A 15,904-nucleotide genomic window follows, 5' to 3' on the forward strand; every position below is an offset into this window, starting at 1 on the left:
ACAACCAGAGTTGTCTCAGACAAAGCTGTGATTCTCAACCCAGGTGCTGCAAGATCCTTTTAAGGTTAATAGGCAATATAGTGCTGTTAGGGGTGCAAACACAATTCACAAAATAAGCCCAGAGATTTTGAAGAGGAATCCATACTATCAAAAAACATTCTGACCTCTTATGATCCTTCTGAGTTCTTTGCTACAGAAGAATTGTTCTATTATTTTTCTGTAGTCAAGAGCTAGGAGCTTGTATTTTCCAATGGGTGCCTTGATTCTAAAAAGATTGAAAACCACTGCCTTTGCACAGTGGGCACCTATGTACTTGTCACAATAGAAATAATACCCATCACGCAGTGAGCTTGGTGCTGCCAGGAAAGGAAGGGAGTGCTGTCTTACTGACGCACAGACCATCAATGATACAACAACATGGCTACGCTCACTACTAATGACCATTTGCACTGAATTTCATCTCAGACATGGGTGAATTTCAGTAGCACCTAGAAAGATCATTATTTAACTAGACTTAGAGAATACTTAAGAACACCTAAAAAGTGCATCTGTCACTTGCCCTACATGCATATGCAAGGGAATAAAGGGAGGGACTAGAATGTGCCCTTATCCTGATGTAGGATTAGCAGCCTGGGGACAAAGGAGAATAGGCACTGATGGTGTGCTGCTTCCCTACCATAGTACTGATCAATGGGGAGGGATGTAAAACAGGCAAAGCCTTTGCTTTATGATGCCCTCAGGCATTAATCAATGGAACTGAACCACCTAAAAAAGAAAAGAATGAAACTGTAGCAAAGGTGATCTGCAGAGGAAGTCTGGAGTGCCAGTTCAGGCCTGGCCTGCAGAGTTTTGTTTCTAGCACCACAACCCTAACCTGTACGCCTATGCCACAAAAATCTCACCTGTAGACACAATTTATGTACAGCTTTTGATGCGTCCACACGAGGTTTAACAAAATGAGCAAAATGTTCCTTATGTTGATAAGCTACATATCCACTGCTACTGTACCAGAGATTGCATTGTGTACGCTAATACTGTACTCAGCCGTGTTTCCTTCTATGTACTGTTCCTTGGGTGACATATCCCAAGTACTGACCCTTAGGATAAGTTACAAGCATTGCCAAGTCTAACCATTTATTAAAAACAACAGGCTACATTTTGCTGTGAAATGTATCCTTCTCTGTGAAAAGCACTACAATACAGATTGCCTTACTGTGGTTAAACTTGTTTTCATTTGTCTGTTGTGCTAGAATGCTGTAGGACAACTCAAAGGATGCAATCAAAATAAAGTTCACCGAAATCCAGACTCAGCAGGCATGCAGCCAAGTTACTCATTCATGTTAAGCTTAGGATGAAGTACTTCATGATTTTCATGAAGAATTTTTTATAGTTAAATCAAAAAAAAATTAAAACCAAATATTTTACTTCTACATGTTATTGTTTAATACGCATAAACTAATTATATATGTAAGATTCAAATTAGTATTTCCTTTTATTAATATAAACACTAGCTATTGCCAGATAGAAGTCATATTAAGGAAATACTTCATTAGGGATAGGAAGACCATTAAGAGCAGAAAATATATTTTCAACTATACTCTTCATCATGAGCCACCGTGCCTGTTTAGTAGCAGTTCCAATGTGAGGAGTAATTATAATGTTCTTTAGTTTTAACAAAGGATGATCTCTGGAAAAAAAGAAAAATAGAAACATTAGAGATGAAATTCAAGCTTGTATTAGTTCTTTTCATTATTATTATTATTGTTACATTTTTATATATAATTATTGCTTGGTTAAAGCATATACAGAGTGGACTTAACTGCTATACTCCAATCCTGATCCTACAGCTTTTAGGCAGCAACATTCCTGAAGAAGTTTACATAAATTGTGTTTATTTAAAAGGACTGTTGCCTTGGGGTCTAGGTTGCTAATCCTGCCAAATCTGTGTATATAGGCAGTCCTGTTGATTTACATGAGATCAATATATTAATATTAATAAAACATGATGCAGCTTCTCATTCATGTGAGTACTCAGACTTGCTTATTTCAAACTTTGTATGCACCCACTATTTGACTACTGATTTGACTATTTTCTACCTTGGCAGAGGTTCAGGGTAAGTCACATCCAGTGCAGCAGCCTTGATAACTTTATTCTGAAGTGCTTCCACCAGTGCATCTTGATCAATCACTGGGCCTAGATTACAGGAACAAAATCTACTAAATAAAAAATGCTGTAATGTACACTTTGATATATCAATCTATTTCCACCTCTGTCAGAAAAAGTACTGATTCTGAAATTTGGCAATAAAATTACAAATAAAAGGTTTTATACTAAAATTCCAAGGTTCTAGATGAGAAAAGTACTTTTTAAATAGATGATACATAAGTTTTGCTTATTGGATAAATCTGTCTTTAACAGTAAGCTTCAGAGGTAATTTTTTTAACTGTTTGGTCAAAGCTGATAGAACAATTTAACCTTCCTGCTGTGCCTATTACCCCAAACTCCTGGAAGAAACACTGCTGCTATTAGTCATGATTCTACAGACTATTTAAATCTATGAATTACTTTAACCAGAATAATCCTATCCATAATTTCCCAAAGCACTTACTGCCGTACTTCATTTTAAGCATGCAAATTTCCACTGTATTCTAACAGGAGTACTCGTATGCTTCAATTTATGAATGAGTTCTAAGCGTTTTGCTGAATCAGGGCTATAGACAGAAATTTTACAGAAAAATTCTACCTGGCATTAGGGGTTGATTTTTTTCCAGAGACCTTTCAATTTAAAAGAGAGTTGCACTTGGCAAACAGTTATCCTGTACCCTACCTCTGCAGATGTTAATGAGAGTAGCAGTGGGTTTCATCAGCTCTAGTTCTCTTTTCCCAATCAGTTTGTGTGTCTTGAGGTGTCAGGTTCACAACCAACATCACAAAATCTGACTGCTGGAGCAAGTCTTCCATTTTTTCACAAAAACAAGCACCAACAGCCTGCTCCTCTTCCTCCTTTCTGAGGGAAAGCAAAATTCAATTCCAGTGGTAAACAGCAAATACTGGAGGAGTTTCAAATTAGGGATGTAAATACTAATTAATTAAGTACCAATTTAAACTCCCCTAATGTTATCAGTTAAACACGTATCTACTGGGGACCAGCTCCCACCTGTACTCACTTGTTCTCTGGGCAGCAGCAGTGGGCTGGGAAGGTCCCTCACCTACTGTTGGCATCCATGTGCAGCTACCCAGGGGCAAGGGCTGCAAGTGGCTGCGCTGGGGTCTGCAGAGCCCTGGCCCAGCTTACTGCCAGCAACATGTACATGTGTGCTTCAGGTGGACAGCAGGGAAAGGGCCAGGCTATTATGACTCCACAAGAAAGATTGGGCCCCTTGCTGCTCCCCTACCGCATCCCTGCCATACAAGGTACAAGTACCTGCTACTCCCTCCCTCCTCCCTGCCAGCCCTGCCACCTTTAGGGGCACTGTGCTGCTTCCCTTCTCCCCATTCCTGCTGGACTACTCCCAGCCTGGCACTAAATGATAACCAGTAAGGTAGTACTGTTTATACAGTTAAATGTTGAAACATTTAACCATTCACAGCCCTGGTTCAAATCTGTATTACAAAACACATCTTTATTCCCTTGCTCTCCCAAAGTATGAATAATTGGTCAATAACTTATTTGCTGTTCAGTAAGGGGTCACATAAGTATCCTCTATCTCAGAGGCTCTCAAACTTTCTTATTGCGTACCCCCTTCCAGATTTACCAGCTGCCCATGTATAACCCTACCAGCATATAGTTTATATTGTAACCCCTTAAATGCCAGTTATTCTAATGAAAATTAAATCTGCTGTTACACAATTTCTCCTGCATATTCCCCAGAGATGTCTTGGGCACATGTGCCCCAGGGGCACATGTACCACAGTTTGGGAACCCCTGCTTTCTAACTGCTTCTCAACCTTTTTAGACTCAAGACCCCTCAGAAAATGCCAGCTTTTAGCTTTCACTCATTTTTTAACTACGGACAAATAGAGAAATTCTGTTGCAAAAAACTCAGAAAGACCACCATAGATTCATAGATGTTAGGGGCTGGAAAGGATCTCTCAATATCATCAGGTCCAGCCCCCCTGCGCTTGGGCAGAAAAGACTCCTGGGGTCAGATGACCCCAACAAGATGAGCATCCAGACATTTTTTTAAGATACCCAGAGTAGGTGATCGTACCACCTCTGGCGGAAGTCTATTCCAGACCCTAGATACTCGAGCTGTACAGAAGTTTTTCCTTACATCTACTGTAATCTAAAGTGGTCTGCTAGCAATTTATGACCATTGGTCCTAGTCTTCCCCTGGGGAGCCCTGGTGAACAGACATTTTCCCGGTCCCTGATATGCGCCCTTTAGGCTCTCTCAAGTTCTCTCTGAGTCTTCTCTTCTCCAGGCTGAATAGACCCAAATCTCTCAGCCTCTCATTGTACAGCATTGGAGAAAATATTGTAAAAGTTCTCTTTGGTAGAAATGAAAGTTCATATTTCAAAGGATTTCACAGAGGAGTCAATAGAAATATGAACTTTCATTTCTACCCAGAAGAACTTTTACAAACTTTTCTCCAATGCCTGATGAAGGGTGTTTGTGCCTGAAAGCTTGTAATTAAAGAGATTTTTTTGCAAAAATCATGTTGGTCTAATAAAAGATATGTCTGCTATGAGTCCTGATTGCCTTTTGCCAGTCTGTGGAGTTAGTGCCTGACCCACAGCAAACTGCACTGTTCTAAAGAGCCTCAAAAGTTGTTCTCTTCCAAGAGCTAGGATACCAGCTTCCTTGTGAAGTTTCCTGGCTAGGATAAAACTTAGTGTATGGAAGTAAGAAATGAAAAGAGGAGATAAACAAATGCAAACAATTGAACAAAGGCAATTCTGATGAAAGAGATTGCAGCCAGGGACCTTATTTGGGGATACTAGAGATGTCCGGAAGGTTGCCAGTGTCTCACTGTGTCATTTACCACCATCCACAATTATGTCTCATCTTTTAGACACTAAGTTCTTCAAGGCAAAGACTGTCATTTGTTGAATGTCTGTATAGTGCCAAGCACGAGGCCCCAGCACTACAATGCAGATGTAGTAAAATAGATACCCTGGTCATCACAGCTTCTGGCTCTGACATGAATACCTTCCCATCTCAAACAATTTTCATTTTCTGTGTCTGCAATATAGGTGCAGGCACAATGGAAAGAGGGGATTTATGCTATTTATATTAGGGAAAGTTTCCATAAGTGGTCTATAGACTACAGTTAATCCACAGAGTACTAGCAGGTCACATGCTACTGATTTCTTTATTTTTAGCTGCCTCAGGGTCAAACCACCTGCTTCTATTCAGGTCTCATGCTATGCACTGACTGAACCATCTCCTCTTTTCACACTCTATTAAGGTGTGGTCTATTCTGAAAAGGTTTGTGAACCTCTGATTTATAGGAAGAACAGAAATGCACATTTCTATTCCTTTCTGCTTTGGCCCTAAATTGAACATAAAATAAAACAAGTCAGAACTGTTTCTCACTGCTTAGAATTAAAATCACAAATAATCAAAAAGGGCCTAAACAACAATGCTGCTGATATCATGTCACTACATCCTCATCCCATTCGGGACAAGAAAAATATTTGATAATGAGAGCTACAGGTAATCTTGAAAAGCAGGTGCACTTTCACCTCCGGTTCCTGTTGTGATACAGAATTTTCATGTCAAACGCTTTAGCCCGCTTGGCCACTTTATAGCCAATCCTGCCCATTCCAATGATCCCAAGGGTAGCCCCAGTGACATCCTCTCCCAGCCAGTCAGCAGCAAACTGCTCAGTGTCTGGGGAAACTGCGATCTGACATCCTAAAAAAAATAAAAACAAATATTATGTGAGTAGTATGGTTCCAAGCCTCCATATAACTCTACTTTTAGTCATAAGCTACCATGGGAGTAGAGGACCACCTTTTGACCATAAAACACGATGTTGCATTAGCAGGCAGGGCTCTTGACTTAATTACATGCTCAGGACAGTATAAATCTCCAACTCCTACTGGGACAGAGTAAGGGAATGGAATGAGACACTAGACTTAACCTCCTTTTCACGTTCAAAACAAAACTGCCAGCCTTCTTGGGCTCTGTAAATATTGTCAACCCTTCAACTGATACCTGAGCCAAAGTAGCTTCTATTCAGTATGGCTGGTCATCAGAAGCTAAGCCCCATCTGTGAGATGCTGTGGACACTACATAGCATAGCTGATGAAATATAGGTACTAGTACCACTGTAGGACTTTCAGTGGAACCAAAGATTCTCCATTTCCTGGAGGCTCCAGGATACTTCGCTGCCACCAGGCTCTTCTGCAGATATACAAAAGGCAGCAGACAGAAGAGACACAGAGCAGGGAATACCAGCTGCTGGGGAACCAGTTGATATCAGTCTTAGAGGCAGAGTTCATTGCTCCCTGAAAAGCTTTAGGAGATAAATCCTAAATCTTTGGGTGGGTGGAAAAGGGATCGTATCTGTCTTACTGCTATTTTTGTTTGGGAATTGTACACATCACATGTGTAGGTAAATTTCTTGTGGCCCCCTCTACACATTACATTTACGCTACAATTAACATGTTAAATCACAGCATAAATGGCAAAGGTGTTATATGTGCACCCAGTTTAAGGTGTCATAAAATGGCAAATCAGCCATGACAATGTTCTATGTACAATCATTTTTATGGCTGGTTTGTATGGTGCCTTAAGTTAAATATGTGGCAGGTCTGGGGCCCAGGCTGACAATCAGCTGATTGTTGGTGCCAGGACGGGACTGTATTGGGGTCTGAAATCACCCCTGCTGATCATCAGCCCTGGACCCAGATCTGTGGGCACCTGGCTTCAACTTGCCAGACCAGGATCATGAATCTGAGTTCCCCCTGCACTGACAGTAGAAAGGGTATGATTCGGATCTGATCCCCAATCCCATAATCATACCTCTTCCTGTTGTGATTGTTGAAAGCCACTTTAGCAAAATGCTTAGCATAAGCAATATCATTTTGTGCCCTGACATAACTAATACAGCTAACTAAAAGGAAAGCAAGTGGGTCACAGTTTAGGGTGACCTTTTTATAATTTAATCTATCTCAGTAAAAAAGTTAAGAGGATGTGGTTTAGCAGTTTGAGACATCAGGGTGCAGATGGCAGCCTAACAGGAAAATGACCACCGTAAAAGGTAATTGGTAAATATTTACACTTTAACCATATAAGACATACAGAAGAGAACTGTAAAAAAGTATATAAAAAATGAAGGAAAAATGGAATACTCTCACCAGTCATTTCATTTCCATTCACCCTACCCCTTAACTAAATTTAGTACAACCCAGGAAGCAGATCCCATGGCACCTTTAAATGAACATGTGCCAGGGACCTGTGAGATGTTTACATTCATTTTTCTCCATACCTTACTTTTTGTGCACACACATTTTACTCTTAATTTTCCATTAACATATATTTTATATAACAACTTCTAAGAAGTCATTTTATATTTAAAAAAAATACCAAACAATATGAATTGTTACCTTCTACCAATCTCCTGGAAGATGCTAGCATTAAAGCCATGCCCAGGTCTGCAGTGGCATTAGACACAGCAAGCGGAGTGTTGGTCACTTTCACTCCAAAGCTAGAGATCAGTTTCAAGTCCAAGTGATCCACTCCTGCTCCGAAGTTTGCTATGATCTTTAAGTTAGGAAGGCTCTGGAGCAGCTCCCGGTTAACAGCTGGCTTTTGCCACCATATATAAATAGCTTTGATCTTTTCACCAAGATATTTTTGGTTTTCAGGAAATTCCTTCATGGCAACAAGGTTAAAATATTTCTTCATAAACTCCATGTGCTCCAAATATACTCCATGTGGCCCTCCTATAGTGTCTGTCAACACATAAGGCAGCTCCTTCTCTTCCATGACCTAGAAAAGGGATGAAAAAGCAGTGTTTTCATAAGTAACATTTCCCCATGTGTTTTGTTTCAAGCAGTTCAACAGGGCTGTTATGCAACCATTTTCTAGTTTAAAGTCCAAACTATATCAATCTTATTTCTTCTGAAAATCTGTTGCTGTACTATTCTGTAGGTAGTTGTAACAAGCCCTCATCCCTGGGGGGAAGGGGGGGTGGCTGTGATACCCCCTGGTGGCTGCTCAGTCCTTGCCTAGCCAGCTGTTCTTGCAAACTCTCCTTCACTTGCCCGCCAGGCCTTGGTTTTATTGTCTTTTAGAAAAAGGGAGGCTACCCCAGGGCTTCCCACGTCAGATCTCCTCTTGTGAACACAGATCCACAGATTCATAGATTGCAAGGCTGGAAGGGACCTTGGAAGATCGTCGGGTCCAGCCCCCTGCACTGGGCAGGAAAGACAGGTGGGGTCAGGTGACTCCAGCGAGGTGATTGTCCAGTCTCCTCCTGAAGATTTCCAGGGTAGGCAATTGCACCACCTCTGGAGGGAGTTTATTCCACAGTCTGGACATGTTAACTGTGAAGAAGTTTTTCCTAATGTTGAGTCTGAAATGGTCTTCCAGGAGTTTGTGGCCATTACTCCTGTTTTTCCCCAAGGGTCCCCTGGTGAACAAGTGGTAAACCACTAACAAGCCCCCTCTCAGCCTTCTCTTTTTCAGGCTGAAGAGTCCCAGGTTCCTCAGCCTTTCCTCATATGGCTTGCTGTGCAAGTCTCTAGTCATACGGGTGGCCCTTCTCTGGACTCTCTAAAGTTTTACCATGTTCTTGTTAAAGTGCAGCATCCAGAACTGGACACAGTACTCCACTTAGGGTCTCACCAGTGCTGAGTAGAGGGAAAGAATAACTTCCTTGGTTTTGCTGGAGATGCATTGATTGATGCATGCCAGAGTATTATTTGCCCTACTGCCAACAGCATTGCACTGCCAGCTAATATTCATACTGTGGTCTATTATTATACCCAGGTCCCTTTCATCTGTGGTACTGATCAGTTTGGTGCAACCAAGCCTGTAGGTGTGTAGGGGATTGTTCATCCCCAGGTGGAGCATTTTACATTTCTCAGTGTTGAATTTAATCTGGTTCCGACTCGTCCAACTTGCTTGCCTGTCTAGATTCACCTGTATCTGTAGCTTATCTTCAAGTATGACTATACTTCCCCGTAACTTGGTGTCATCCGCAAACTTGGTCAGTGAGCTCTTCACCCCCATATCCAAATAACTGATAAAGATGTTGAAAAGTACCGGACCAAGCACCAACCCCTGTGGGACACCACTGGCCACTTCTTGCCAGGATGACACAGATCCATTCATTAGGACTCTCTGGGTCCTACCCTGTAGCCAGCTTCATACCCACGTAACTGTCTCGCAAGTAAGCTCACAATCCTCCAGTTATCTTGTGAGAACACTGTGGGATACCAGATCAAAGGCTTTTTAGAAGTCAAGGTATACAATGTCAACCTCCTTTCTCTTATCCAGGTGGTAAGTTACCTGATTGTAAAAGGAAATGAGGTTGGTAAGACAAGACCTGCTCACGATGAAGCCATGCTGGCTGTCATGCAGAATCCTACCTTCTGCAAGCCTATCACACATAGACTCCTTAATGAATTTTTCCAGGATTTTCCCTGGGATAGACGTTAGGTTAATTGGCCCATAGTTATTATGTCCATGCTCATTGCCTTAAGGGTTAATTATGTGGCTCTGACCTCCCCTTTACACCATGCCCATGCTTCAAAGATGTTATCCATCTGTCAGATCACTCCCTTGTAAGGGTCTTGGCCCACTTGGCCTCTGTCTCTGCTCTCTCACTGTGTCACCTAGCTCAGGATCCGCTGTTTCAGACCCAGCTTCTGGGCTTCAGCCCTAGCCTTGCCCTATTGGGCTCTGGCTTAGCCCTTCTTGGGCTTCGGCCCGTTGGTCCCCAAACTCTGCCCTGCTCCAGGCACTGGGCCCCCTGGCCATGCCTTGAGCCTGCCCCTAACAGGACTCAAGGCAATCACATGCCCCTAGGGCACTAATAGGACCTCCAAGACCCCTCACAATCCCTTTCACAAACCATCAATAATAAGCTGTAACAAAAGCTTAGGTATAGGTGTACCCAATGACAGCAATATCTAGCTGCCTTGCAGTCAGGCTCCCCCTTACTTAGGCTGTGCTCCTTTCGTAAGGCACCAGTATTCAGCTAGCAGTTCAGAGAGGAGCTCTAAGTCAGCTTGACATTCCCCCAGCAGCCTCCCTGACACAAAGCTCTTTATCCAGCAGCTTGCAGGGTGAGACTGCCATGCCTCAAGCCTGGCCACTTTCTGGTCAGGTGGCTCCCCAGCCACCTGCAGGGATTTCTCCCTGGGTTCTAATGAATGACTGATGCCATTGTGATTCCTGATCTAGCAGTGTCCTGCTGCTTGAGTTGGGCATTGCCCTGTGGGCTTATTTGTGGTCTGCCAAACCTGCAGTAAGCAGTCATGGCCTCAGGTCTCCAGCTGCTTATTTCCTGCCAGCCAGCTAGCTCTAGGCTGAGATATCCTGACTGGCAACAGATGCAACCCTTTACCATGATGGGACTCTCCCCTGCCTGGGCAGCAGGGTTTTACCATTGCCTGGCTTCTCTACTCACAGTTTTTTCTTCATAAAGTAACAGGGGTCACCAGCTTTCTGTTACAGTAGTCCAGTATGTGCAGAGTTTTGTTACTATGGCAAAAATGGATTGTATGCCATGCTACAAACAGTATATTCTGACATCCATACGTGAAAAACAACAAGATAAAATTTAACAGAAAGAGTTAAACAATATCTATGTAGAGGTCAAAGTCAGAGTTTTGTGGGTTAAAAGGAATCTGTGAACTCACAGATCTGTGATTTATTTCTCACTTATGTAACTCAACTTAATGAATTTGAACAACAGTATCTAGAGTTATAATTTAATCTAACACAATTAGTCTATTTATAGTATATGGGGACTGAAGTTACTGCACCAGTTTATTTTGTATCTAAAATTACTTTCAATGGGAAAAAAATCACAGTGCAATATATTGATGTGTCTGCAATCTGCTTACTCTTGAAAGATCTGCCATTTGAAACTCAACTACATTTATTAAAGACAGACGAGCTAAATGTTATTCTTTCTCCATTTTTGTAGGGATAAAGTTGAAACAATGTTTGGGGTAAAAACAAGCACAATTTATAAACTGTACCGCTAAAGACTGGTTAAAAACATAAATAAGGTTAACTGCACCAGAGCCTTTGAAAACAAACGCATCATTATATTAACACCTCCTGGGGGAGAAAATGCAAAAACAACACCATTCAAAACTCCAGTAAATCAGACACAAGTCATAACAAAAACCATAACTTTTTTAACACGATGCTTCATAGGTGGCTTCTAGGATATGTACAGAAGTTGCTTTCTTTTGCCATGTAAAGCATTTTATTGCTGTGATTTAACAGAAGTGCATGGCTTTACAGCACTTTAAAAATGGGTCCAGTGCTTTAAATTAAACCTTGTTAAATCAGGTATTAAATTTGCAGTGCTGTATTTTACAGCACTTTAGCAACCTACAGTGCTTTAAATAATTTCTATATTCTGGTCACATTTCTGGTGACTCTGCCAGTATCCCATGGGCTTTGTGAGCTTGGTTAGTGCTCCCCAGCACACACCCACATGCACATACCCACAGACACACACACATGCATGCACACTCTCCGCCACACAGACATATGCCCCACCGCCACCTCCTCCTGAACCCCTGTGTGGCTGGGGACCACAGGCTTGAAGCAGGCACAGGAAAGAGCTGTACAGTAGTGGGACACACGCACACACCCTGAGACCCTTCATAGCTGAGGACCAGATGCTTGGAGTTGGATTGTCAGCCTAGGTGAGAGCTGCTGCTCAGCCTGTAGCAGAAGCTGTGCCTGCTCCCAGCGTGGGAGGTGGGGGAGAAAGTAAGGGTAGGATGAGAGGGTGAGTGACAGCCTCTTATCCCAACTCTGCCTCCTCCACTGGTCTGCTGCTGTCTACAGTCTTCTGTTGCCCCAGGTGGCTGTGGAGTACCCCTTGCTTCTTAGCCTGAAAAATGCAGGGAGGCTCAGAGGCCCTCTCTACCAAACACTGCACTTCTGTCATGTTTAAAAGCACTGTAACTTTATAGTGTTATAAAAAGGTGCTCCAAATTACATCACTGTAAAACATGCATGGAACACATCTGTAGACACCCATAGCTCCTGGAAAAATTTTAAAAGCACTTACAATTTTCACAGTCAGCCTGCAGATGGAGCTGAAGAGACTCAAACACCTTAGAACAAGGGGTGCCAACCAGGGGGTACTTGGGAAGGCCCCAGAGGGTACGCAGCAGCAGTGCAGAGAAGTGGGGGCACTTCCAGTTTTGCTTCTGGTTTTGCCTCCCCACCTCCACCCCCGGCACATTGACTGGCCAGGGGACTCCCTGCTTCTCAACCAGCTGCCAGGGGTACACCAACCAAAAAAGGTTGAAAATCCCTGCTTTAGAATACAGGGTTGTAGGTTGTAGCCATGTTGGTCTAAGGACGTAGGCAGACAAGGTTCTTTGCGTGAATCTGATGCCTTTTATTAGACCAACTTAAATAGTTGGAAAACAATTATTAAGCAAGCTTTCGGGTTCAAAAACCCTTCGTCAGGCTAAGGAAGTTTCAGCAGTTGGTGTGTGCTCTTCCTGGATGGAATGAAAAGCAAAGAAGCCAGGGGCCACGTTGGTCTGCATACAAGACAGGTAGTCAGTAAAAATGTAGATTGAGGAGTCAATGGGTGAGGGACAGGTGGGAGGGGAGGTGGGGGCAGAAAGGGAGAGAAGGGGGATGAATAGTGGAGAGATACCTAGGGAGTCAGATGTCAAGCAGGTTATAATGTATCATAAATCCAATGTCTATATTTAGTCCATGATTTTTAGTATCCAGGAGGCTGATGAAGTGGAGTTCATAGGCTCATCTCTGGGAAGTGTTTTGTAAGTTTCGTTTGAGGATCAGGACCAAGAGATTGGAGAGAGAGTGGTTTTCTAGTGAGAAATGTGCCTCCACAGGTAACTGGGTATTCCTGTCTTTGACAGATTTCCGGTGTGCATTCATTCTGATGTGCAGTTGTTGTTTGGTCTCTCCTACATATTTTGCATCAGGGCATTTGGTGCATCGGATGAGATATATTACATTTCTGGAGGTGCAGCTGTAAGATCCAGGAATGCTGATGACTCTGTTGTGAGGTGTAGTAGTGGTGGTGGAGACGTGTTGGCAGGTTTTGCATTTCTTGTCATGGCATGCTCTGGATCCTTTTGGTGTGTTCTGGGCTTGAGGAAGTTTGCTTCTGGTGATGAGGTCAGCGAGGTTTGGTGCTTGTTTGAAGGCTAGGACGTTGGACCCTGGGAAGATCTCTTTAAGAATAGGGTCTTTTTTAGTATGGGTTGCAATTGTTTGGGGATTTTCCGTACAGGTTCAAGGGAGGGGTGATATGTCATAACCAGTGTTGTGCGATTTATGGGGGGTTTTCTTCTGTACTGCAGCAGTTCTTCCCGTGAGCTGAGTTTTTCATTTTCACTTCTTCGGCCCATGGCCCAGGGCAAAGGAGCCTGCATGGGTCCCCACTCCCTGTACCCCAGCAAGCGCACTAGACCATGCACATTTGATTAACCATCATATTTGATGCCAGATAACAAAGCTTTTACTACCCTCCCGCAGAGTTTTTTTGTGTGTGCAGCAGCACACGTGTAGATGCTGACTGGGCTGGCATAAGGGTGCTTCAGTGTGGGGGCTGCCTGCTGCCTAACCCTGTCCTGAGGTACCCTCATGCCCCAGCCAGCCCCCTCCACTGTTGGAGCAGCCCTGGGCTGGCAGGCTGACAGCTGGAGTCCTGTCAACCGGGGCTGATCTGACCGGGCTTCCTATGCCGTGCATGAATAAACTCCGGAGTTGATTGCTCTGGAGTTAATTACTCCTGGGCATACGCTTAAACAGTGCACCTGGGGGAAAAAAACTCTGGAACAATAAACTCCAGAGCTTATTCATGTGCACTAATTGCAGATGTAGACACATCCACTGTGAGCAATGCTACCTCTAGATTTTTGTAAGAAGGGAAGAGGCAGACTGGCTAAAGGCAATACTGGGTGGAGCCCATAGTGGTTGAGAGAAGGAGAAAAACAAGAGGACCTTGGCTATTACAGAGACAAATTATCTTTGATATTCACAGGACTAGGAAACTGGGATGAGTCTGGTTAAATTCAGAGGAAAGGAAGGGAAGTAGCTGCTGAAGTATCCCAGCAAGGTGCACAGAGATGCTTCTGAAAAGCATGTCAAGGATTTCTTAGGGTGATTTCTTTTATGGATCAACTTGCTTAGGAACACACCTAGCGGTAGATATTTAAAGAGATGAGCTTGTATCCGAAACTCTGAATTTAAACCACCTATACCCAGTCTCAGAACCAAATTTGAATGAGATGCTGGATAACACAGTGTTAAGCACAGACATGCATGGACAAGTAAGTGGAAAATCCCCAGAGGGCTAGTGAGCATGCCCAGCACATGCCCCATACTTGTCCATCATAAAAGTTCAGTGAGGTAATCTGAATTGGCACTACGCGCATGCCTAGACATGCACCAGAATGGACTAGAACTTTCCAAAAGGGGAGCTATCTGATTGGCCACTCGAAACATATTTAAGGCCAGTGAGTCTCCACCCCCAGCGGAGACCAGACCCGACCTGAGCAGAGACTGCCACAGCAGAGACTGCCTCAGGAGAGCCTCTTAGAACCCTGGTTTGCTTCCCAGAGTTCCACTGGTCTCCCCGCCACCGTCGTATCCCGGCGTACCCCTTCCTAGAAAACAGTCGTCTCGTCTCGACCATTCGTTATCGATCATCGTTTACTTGTTCACGTTCCGGTTATCTTTGACTCGTTTCGGCCACTCGTTCTCAATTATCCGTTCGTTCTCTCGTTATTCATTTACTACATTCTGGCCTCGTTTTCTCATTCTACGTTTTCGATCAACTCGTTATTCGACTCATACCTGTTCATTGACTTCGTTCCTGTTACCGACTCGGCACCGTTTCTCGTTCACCGTTATCGTATTGTCGTATTACTGTAACCAAGTTTGACCAGCCTACGCTACATTACCGTCTCAGTGGCGTAAGTAAACAATAAAAGCATTCTGTTTTGAAACCGCACGCGTCACGCCCACTCTGACTCCTCGCCACTAATCCCACCTGTTCGATCCGTACTTGGCCCCACCGTGACACCGGGGTGCTCAGCTCCGATGCCCAGTTCCATCAGCATCTAGGCTTTCCAGGTCAGGTCCTGTGTCTAATATTTCCAAGTTTTTTCCTTGTACAATATCTGAGTTCCCCTATATAGGCAGGGTTTTTTGTTATTGTTTTTTTAATTACTGGTACTTAGTTTCAAATCTAGTGGGGAGGGAGACAGGACTCTAGAAAGATACAGAAGGAAGACTAGTTTCAAGTGGAGGATCTTTTTGTAATTTTAAATTAGAGAACACTGTGATATTAGAGATAAGTTGGACTTCACACTCTTCTGAGACTGCTATGTCATCAGTTGAGGAGACTCATGACCCACAAAGCTTGTTTCTGAACAATATGATAGCTACAGAACAGCAGCAGGAGAAGGGCTAAAAGGCCAGTTAAAACGTCATTTTAAAACATCAACTTCTTCACAGTAAGGGTGGCCAAAATTCGGAATGGGCTTCCAAGGGAGGTGGTGCTCTCCCCTACCTTGGGGGTCTTTACGAGAAGGCTGGATAGGCATCTGGCTGGGGTCATCTATCACCAGTGCTCTTTCCTGCCTAGGCAGGGGGTTGGACTTGATGATTTGAGGTCCCATCTCACCCTAGCATCTATGAATCTATGAATCATGCCCTTCTTGAGATACATGGTCTGCTAGCAAGCTGAGAGCATTCCATTT

At 43.4% G+C, this 15,904-nt stretch overlaps 1 protein-coding gene across 1 annotated transcript; it reads right to left on the minus strand.

The window, feature by feature from the left end:
* Positions 1-1,425: 1,425 nt before the first annotated feature.
* Positions 1,426-10,691, minus strand: LOC149868985 (uncharacterized). The gene is given in 7 exon segments (XM_090039523.1): positions 1,426-1,687; positions 2,098-2,194; positions 2,829-2,901; positions 2,903-3,008; positions 5,690-5,861; positions 7,559-7,943; positions 10,591-10,691. Coding segments are annotated over 6 exon segments (984 nt in total). The 5' UTR covers positions 7,941-7,943; positions 10,591-10,691; the 3' UTR covers positions 1,426-1,533.
* Positions 10,692-15,904: the final 5,213 nt, after the last annotated feature.

Source organism: Crocodylus siamensis, chromosome 3 (assembly GCF_052110815.1).
Source record: "Crocodylus siamensis isolate JL-2025a chromosome 3, ASM5211081v1, whole genome shotgun sequence".
Lineage (NCBI taxonomy): Eukaryota > Metazoa > Chordata > Crocodylia > Crocodylidae > Crocodylus > Crocodylus siamensis.